The sequence below is a fragment of the Salmo salar genome, chromosome ssa10 (assembly GCF_905237065.1).
Source record: "Salmo salar chromosome ssa10, Ssal_v3.1, whole genome shotgun sequence".
Classification (NCBI taxonomy): domain Eukaryota; kingdom Metazoa; phylum Chordata; class Actinopteri; order Salmoniformes; family Salmonidae; genus Salmo; species Salmo salar.
The window spans coordinates 71,511,598-71,520,584 of record NC_059451.1 but is presented as its reverse complement, the minus strand read 5'-3'; the positions used below and the strand labels follow the sequence as shown (position 1 = coordinate 71,520,584).

At 43.0% G+C, this 8,987-nt stretch overlaps 1 protein-coding gene across 1 annotated transcript; it reads left to right on the top strand.

Moving 5' to 3' along the window:
• Positions 1-4,317: 4,317 nt before the first annotated feature.
• On the top strand, positions 4,318-8,987 carry LOC123724441 (coronin-2B-like). The gene is made up of 7 exons (XM_045688061.1): positions 4,318-4,455; positions 4,611-4,715; positions 5,046-5,142; positions 5,704-5,816; positions 6,720-6,810; positions 7,015-7,148; positions 7,434-8,987. Exons 1-7 carry the CDS (start codon positions 4,390-4,392, stop codon positions 7,563-7,565), a joined length of 738 nt encoding a protein of 245 aa, XP_045544017.1. The 5' UTR covers positions 4,318-4,389; the 3' UTR covers positions 7,566-8,987.

The following is an 8,987-nucleotide window of genomic DNA, read 5'->3' as shown; positions in this document are numbered from 1 at the left end:
TAAAAATAGTGTTCAGTAAGTGACATTTGTGGTTGAATCTGTGTACAGCTTAGTGGTATGCATCAGCACAGTTCTGATAAGCAAAAATGCTGTAGAGAAACAAAAATTATATAAATCAAATCAAATGTATTTATATAGCCCTTCTTACATCAGCTGATATCACAAAGTGCTGTACAGAAACCCAGCCTAAAACCCCAAACAGCAAGCAATGCAGGTGTAGAAGCACCTGCAGGTGTAGAAGCACAAACAGTCTGTTCTAGAGAAGCCCTGTAATTCTATATTCTGAAGTATCCACATATTTTGTTACAACACAAAGGTACACCATGAAAACAAGGTCAAAGGAACCACGCCTCTACATGAAGTAGAGCACCACTACATGAAGTAGGGCACCAGTCCACTAGGTGGTGCCCTTTCCCCAACTGCAGTACTCTTCAATTACCAGTAGTTTAAAAAAGGGGTGGTGATATATAAATACCCAATAGCAGCTGTTCCACCTCATCCACTTGGCTCAAAGGTTTTTGTCTACTTCTGAAGTGATTATTATGACAGCATCTATGGAACCTATTCCATTAATGGACATACTGTAGTCTGCATGTATTCCTGACAAGGACATTTTTATAGATAGCATTGAACAATCAGTTCTATACACTATGTATACAAAGGTATGTGGACACCCCTTTGAAATTAGTGGATTCGGCTATTTCAGTCACACCTGTTGCTGACAGGTGTATAAAATCGAGCACCATCTCCATAGATTGCATGGCTGTGTGGCCTTACTGAAGAGCTCAGTGACCTTCAACGTATCACCGTCAAAGGATGCCACCTTTCCAACAAGTAAGTTCGTCAAATTTCTGCCCTGCTAGAGCTGCCCTGGTCAGCTGTAAGTGCTGTTATTGCGAAGTGGAAACATCTAGGAGCAACAACAGTGGGAGGACACACAAACTCACATAACGAGAGCTGAAGCACATCGTGCGTAATAAACGTCTGTCCTCGGTTACAACACTCACAACCAAGTTCAAAACTGCCTCTGGAAGCAGCATCAGCACAAGAACTGTTCATTGGAAGCTTCATGAAATGGGTTTCCATGGCCGAGCAGCCACACACAAGTCTAATATCACCATGCGCAATACCAAGCATCGGTTGGAGTGGTATAAAGCTCGCCATTGGACTCTGCATCAGTGGAAAACATGTTCTCTGGAGTAATGTATCACACGTCACCATCTGGCAGTCCGACAGACCAATCTGGGTTGGAGGGTGCCAGGAGAACATTACCTGCCTGAATGCATAGTGCCAACTGTAAAGTTTGGTGGAGGAGGAACAATGGTCTGGGGCTGTTTTTCATGGTTCGGTTTCAGCCCCTTAGTTCCAGTGAAGGGAAATCTTAACGCTACAGCCAGTGGCAACCTGTCATTCAGGGCAGGTGGGGCAGAGCTCGACTTGTTTTGTTAAATATACATACAGTACCAGTCAAAAGTTCGGACACACTTGCTCAAGGGTTTTTCTTTTTTTTTCTTTTCTCTTTTTTCTACATTATAGAATAATAGTGAAGACGTCAAAACTATTAAATAACACATATGGAACCATATAGTAACCAAAAAAGTGTTTGACAAATCAAAGTATATTTTAGATTTTAGATTCTTCAAAGTAGCCAACCTTTGCCTTGATGACAGCTTTGCACACTCTTGGCATTCTCTTAACCAGCTTCATGAGGTAGTCACCTGGAATGCATTTCAATTATCAGGTGTGACTTGTTAAAAGTTTATTTGTGGAATTTCTTTCCTTAACGCGTTTGAGCCAAATGAACAGCTCAAATAAGCAAAGAGAAATGACAGTTTATCATTACTTTAAGACGTGAAGGTCAGTCAATCTGGAATATTACAAGAACTTTAAAAGTTATTCAAGTGCAGTCGCTACAACCATCAAGCACTATGATGAAACTGGCTCTCAAGAGGACAGCCACAGAAAAGGATGACCCAGAGTTACCTCTGCTGCAGAGGATAAGTTAATTAGAGTTAACTGCACATCAGATTGCAGCCCAGCCTGTGTGAATTAGGCAATCATGGTTGAATGCTGGGCTACACACGCACCACAAAAACATGATATAGAATATTGACCAGGCTTTACATGAATGCTGAGCCACATTGATTATCTGTTTACACCACTGCGAGCAGCGATACCAACAATTCTATCTAAATTACATAACATTAGCTACATATTACATGACACACTAGTGGTCAAAAGTTTTAGAATATCTACTCATTCAAGGGTTTTTCTTTATTTTTACTATTTTCTACATTGTAGAATAATAGTGAAGACATCAACTATGAAATAACACATATGGAATCATGTAGTAAACAAAACAGTGTTAAACTGGGATTCTTCAAATAGCCACCCTTTGCCTTGATGACAGCTTTGCACACTCTTGGCATTCGCTCAACCAGCTTCACCTCAAATGCTTTTCCAACAGTCTTGAAGGAGTTCCCACATATGCTGAGCACTTGTTGGCTGCTTTTCCTTCAATCTGTGGTCTGACTCATCCCAAACCTACTCAATTTGGTTGGAGGTCGGGGAATTGTGGAGGCCAGGTCATCTGATGCAGCACTCCATCACTCTCCTTCTTGGTCAAATAGCCCTTACACAGCCTGGTAGTGTGTTGCGTCATTATCCTGTTGAAAAACAAATGATAGTCCACTAAGCCCCAACTAGATGGGATGGCATATCACTGCAGAATGCTGTGGTAGTGTCACATGTGCTCCCTCTCCGGCCTCTAGGTCACCAGGCTGCTCGTTATGGCGCACACCTGTCACCATCATTATGCGCACCTGCGCATCGTCAGACTCACCTGGACTCCATCACTTCCCTGATTACCTTCCCTATATTTGTCACTCCCTTTGGTTCCTTCCCCAGGTGTCATTGTTTCTGTTTCAGTTTCATGCCTGTGTGCTGTTAGTGTTTCTTGTTTTGGATGATGTTTATTTTTTTTAAACACTCACTTCCTGAACTTGCTTCCTGACTCTCAGCGCATAGCACTACATTTAACCATGCTGGTTAAGTGTACCTTGAATTCTAAATAAATCACAGTGCCACCAGCAAAGCAACCCCACACCATAACACCTCCTCCTCCATGCTTTACAGTGAGAAATACACATGCAGAGATCATACGTTCACCCGCACCGTGTCTCACAAAGACACGGCGGTTGGAACCACAAATCTCCAATTTGGACTCCAGACCAAAGGACACATTTCCACCGGTCTAATGTGCATTGCTCATGTTTCTTGGCCCAAGCAAGTCTCTTCTTCTTATTGGTGTCCTTCAGTAGGGATTTCTTTGCAGCAATTTGACCATGAAGGCCTGATTCACACAGTCTCCTCTGAGCAGTGTTGAGATGTGTCTGTGAAGCATTTATTTGGGTTGCAATTTCTGAGGCTGTTAACACTAATGAACTTATCCTCTGCAGCAGAGGTAACTCTGGGTCATCCATTCCTGTGGCGTTCCTCATGAGTCTGTTTCGTCATAGCGCTTGAAGGTTTTTGCAACTGCACTTGAAGAAACTTTTAAAGTTCTCGACATTTTCCATATTGACTGACCTTCATATCTTAAAGTAATGATGGACTGTCATTTCTATTTGCTTATTTGGCTGTTCTTGCCATAATATGGACTTGGTCTTTTACCAAATAGGGATATCTTCTGTATACCTCCCCACCTTGTCACAACACAACTGATTGGCTCAAACACGTTAAGGAAGGAAATTCCACAAATTAACTTTTAACAAGGCACACCAGTTAATTGAGTGTGCAAAGCTGTCATCAAGGCAGAGGGTGGCTACTTTGAAGAATCTCGAATGTAAAATATATTTTGATTTGTTTAACACTTTTTTGGTTACTACATGATTCCATATGTGTTATTTAATATTTTTGATGTCTTCACCATTATTCTACAATGTAGAAAATAGCAAAAATAAAGAAAAACACTTGAATGAGTAGGTGTTCTAAAACTTTTGACCAGTAGTGTATATATGTTTATTTGTATTTATTTTCTCATTTGTTTTGTGTTGTCATCTACAAGGGTTGTATGTTCTATTTTTATTAGCCCATTTAACTTGCAACATGGCTTTTAAAGCCAGAGTGACCTGTTCACACACCTGTGTTGTCTCCATATACAGCACCATTTGTGGGGTACCTAGACACAAACATACACACACACTACACACCTCACACACACAAATGCTTTGGCATTAGGATTACCTCTGTAGACGTAGCTACTGTATTGTTTCATGCTGTGTTGTAACACAACCAGTTTGAATAATTTTCCAGAGCTATTGCCATATATCTGAACAGGAAGCTGACTGTAAGAGCCACAGGGTGAACAGAGTGGTGTTTCTGGGTAACATGAAGCGCCTGGTGACCACCGGAGTCTCTCGATGGAACACTAGACAAGTGGCACTGTGGGATCAGGTGAGCTCATTGGTGATATATCAGTGTCTATGTTAGAGAGAGAGAGAGAGAGAGAGAGAGAGACAGACACAGAGAGAGAGAGAGAGAGAGAGAGAGAGAGAGAGAGAGAGAGAGTGTGTGTGTAGAGCAGTGTCTCACTAAGGTTCTTTCTCCAGGAGGACCTGTCCATGCCCATCATAGAAGAGGAGATTGATGGGCTGTCTGGGCTGCTCTTCCCTTTCTATGATGCTGACACACACATGCTCTACCTGGCAGGCAAGGTAAGACACGTCATACCAAGGCCACTTGACCTTAGCTTTCAACTATCACGTGAGGTGATGTGTATGAATTTAATTTGTACGTTTTAATGCGAATTTCTCTCTTGAATTTAATTGGGATTTAATTTCACTTTTTGAATTGACTGACTTGAAATGGAACCCCTATGTGGGGTGTGCGCTTCCTCATTTGCTTATAATTGTGAAAATGCATTTTGTGTGGTGTGTATGTGAAATATATGTATGCGCGTGTGTGAAAGAGAGTGTGTTACCATGGGAACCTCAACATTACTGCTATCTGCTGTGTGATCTCAGGTATCTGTGTCTGGTTCACAGGGAGATGGTAACATCAGATACTATGAGGTGGGCACAGAGAAGCCCTACCTGCAGTACCTAATGGAGTTCAGGTCCCCGGCTCCACAGAAAGGCCTGGGTAAGTCACTCACATCAATCGATGAATACTAAGTAGCCTTACAAATCGCAATGCCATCCTTCCAGGTCTCGTTCATCAGTGAGGAAGCCTGTAAATTGAGGTTAATCAATGAGTGAAAATCATACTTTTCGAACTCTTGGAACAACATTTCAGATACATGACAGGGTACAAGGTTGAGTTTTTTTCTATTAGTGCCGAATCATAAAACTTGAGATCTGCGCTCAGAACTCTGATGTTAGTGCAAAATTCCAATTGACATCAATGCATGATTTTAGAGGATGTGATCTCAAATTCAGCCCTCAGTGAACCCACAGCACAATCAGGAATCCTAACAAGAGGGACATTCGCAGCACTCAGAACATTGCACATAGACCAGACTCGTCTCTCATCTCCAACTGATATAGAGAATTGTGACTGTTCCAGACATTCCGTTTCTATCTATGCTGTCTGAACATTGCTCTTGACAGTAGAAGCCCCTAGATTGGCATGGTATGTAAGGTGTCCATTTTAACTCCAAGACTCACCTCAACCCCCTTTCCCTCTCTTTGTCCACCCTCACAGGAGTGATGCCAAAACATGGGCTGGACGTGGCGGCCTGCGAGGTGTTCCGCTTCTACAAGCTGGTGACTCTGAGGGGCCTCATCGAGCCCATCTCCATGATAGTCCCACGAAGGGTGAATGGAGTGCAGTGTTGGGGAAGCTACTCTGAAGCTACCAATCACTTCACAATGGAAGAACTTTAGCTACTCTAGCCTTAGGAAAAATATAGTTTACTTAACTGAAGGTTACTTTTAAATAGTAGTTCACTACATCCAAACTACTTAGTGATAAATGATCATATTTCAATCTGAAATGCCATAGATTACAAATTGCAAGAACAGATCACTCTGGAATCATGTGTAATTTAGCCTACTAAAAATGGAAACATTTTCAAGTGATAATTAGGCAGGTCTGATGAAAAAAAAAAAAAAGGAATTTCTTGCGTACTTTTTCTTTTCTAGCAGTTAGCTACATCGCTACATGGCAAAATGTAATTAACTACCGTGTGTGTGTGTGTGTGTGTGTGTGTGTGTGTGTGTGTGTGTGTGTGTGTGTGTGTGTGTGTGTGTGTGTGTGTGTGTGTGTGTGTGTGTGTGTGTGAGTGAGAGTGAGAGAGAGAGAGAGAGAACAAATGTGCTTCATTGGTCAAGGAGGCCTCTAGCCACTGGGACCTGGGTTCAAATCCTAAGAGTCCACAAAGAGTAATATTACAGAAACTGTGTTAGGGCACTCAACACTAAATGCGCCAGCTAAGCAAAATCAAGTGATATCAAATGTTGTCCTTCCTGGACAAAGGGAGTTGTCTGAGTAGCTGAGATACTGTATGATATTGGCCACTAATGCTACATTAGTGTGGAATATTACCCAGGACAGGAGCTAGCTGAAATGTATTCCTCTCACCATATGGGTTATGCTTGGCTTGTCACCCTTATCATACTGCCTAGGTGCTTTCTAGACTAGCACAAGGCAATGCGGCAGCATTCATTTTCTGCTTTGGGTGCTATAGGAATGATTAATACTGTCTTGTGGTTTTGCAGTCCGAGACATACCAAGAGGACATCTACCCTATGACAGCAGGCACAGAACCAGCCCTCACTGCAGATGAGTGGCTGAGTGGGATGGACAGAGGTGAGTAGTGCTATACTGCAAAATGGCATACACATGTAACTAATGCTTTTATGAATACTGATACAAACATACAATTATGCAAAACTGGTGAGCATCATCCGTGTGTGTGTGTGTGTGTGTGTGTGTGTGTGTGTGTGTGTGTGTGTGTGTGTGTGTGTGTGTGTGTGTGTGTGTGTGTGTGTGTGTGTGTGTGTGTGTGTTTAGAGCCAGTGTTGATGTCCCTAAAGGCTGGATACAAGCGGCCCTGCCAGAAGGCCTTCAAGGCCCCTGTGAGGGAGAGGAAGACCATGGTGATGAATGGCCTGCTGGAGAGTATTCCACCCAAGACAGAGAACGAGGTGAAACCAATTGATGTGTTGTTGTGTATATGACAGCGGTATGTCCCTACTCACTCTCAGAAACATTACCATGTCTTGAACAACATAGAATACATAGCACACTGCACAACCACAGGCACTGTCTTGCCAATGCATCTGCACTATGCCTTTACCCTGACCTTCACTGTGTGTGTGTGTGTGTGTGTGTGTGTGTGTGTGTGTGTGTGTGTGTGTGTGTGTGTGTGTGTGTGTGTGTGTGTGTGTGTGTGTGTGTGTGTGTGTGTGTGTGTCATTCCTCTCTCCCAGCTCATGCGGATGTTCTTCAGGCAGCATGATGAGCTAAAGAGGTTGAGAGAGGAGCTGGTGCAGAAAGACGTTAGACTCCAACAGCTGGAGCTGGAGCTCAACAACCTGCGGAACAACGGCAACAAACTGTGACCTTTGACCTGGCTGACCCCTGACCTCCCCACTCTGACCTCCTGCACACTCAGGGAGAGAGACCAATGGTGGCCAACTCCCTTCCCTTCTTCCCGAAGTGTGCACCCGGGTGGAAACTCCCTCTGTCTAGTCCATGCGGGGTCCAGTGAGTGAGCTAGTGCTCACTTCTGGGAGAAGGGTAAGGAATCGGAAGGCAACCTCTGTCACACTGTGTCCCTCACCCTGAGAGCGGGTCACCAAGCCCTGAACACTAACAAAAATATACCCAGCACCACCCTACCTGGCTGCACCTCTTCATCCCTTCTCCACGTTCCAAAGACCTTCACCCCCTTCAGCAACAGAACCTTAGTATATCCCTATTCAGCCAAAGCACCAAAACCAACTGAGGTAGATAGCTCTGCTTAGAATTTACTCAAGCTGACAGAATCAGTTATGTGGGGAGTGAAGCCATTGTTTCCCTTTAACTTCAAGCAGGCTCTGTCCTCGTGAAATGTCATGTCTTGCGACTTGAAGGCCCTTGAGTATGAGGACTTGTGAGGACTGTAGTTGCATAGGAGGGGTATTGCAGGTGTATCGCTGGGTTGAGCATGTGTAGTCTGTAGTCTCTCCAGTGGTCCTATCTGAGGATGGGGAAAGCGATGAGGCAATAGAGTGGTAACCAGGCCTATTCAAACAGATGGCTTGTCTAGTGCTATTCATCCCATACATTATTTATCCTATTATTTATGACGAATCTGCGATAGATCTTCATATTTTCACTTTATAGTTACATATTGCCATTAAATGAATATTCAGAATTTTTTTAAATACACGAGCGCCATGTTAGATGAATGGCAAAAACAGACTTTAAAGCCATATTGGGGGACAAATCTTTGCTGACTTGGTAGCAGGTTGACCACAACATGAACATGACTGAGGCATTCCCAATGTTGAAGGGACCACTGAGGGATGTGTATATGCACCTCGACCACTGAGGGACCATGTCCTCAGAGATGTCTGTATAAAGTCGTTAGAGATGCTAGTAATTCATGTTAGCCACACGTAGCTACTGTATGAACAGTCTGTGGTCATGTGTGACTACAGATCAGAGGTAACTAGCAACTGCAAACACGTATTATTTGACTGTATAATACAGTATGCCTGTAACCGCAACGATACTGGTATATTTATATTGTAGTACATGAAGATAGAATGATAGGAGAGAGTATTTATTGCAAGTTAAACAAATAATGTGATGCATAGAGAGAAAAGTGACAGGGTAAGTGTATTAGGGATATAGACATAGGCAGCAGTGGGGATTAGTAAGGTACCCAAGGTAAATGTATGACTGCTAGAGGATGTTATTTCTTAATGACTGTAACATAATATCATATTATGTCTTCCTGAAGTTGCCCCTCTCCCTAAATAAATTCATTGACACCA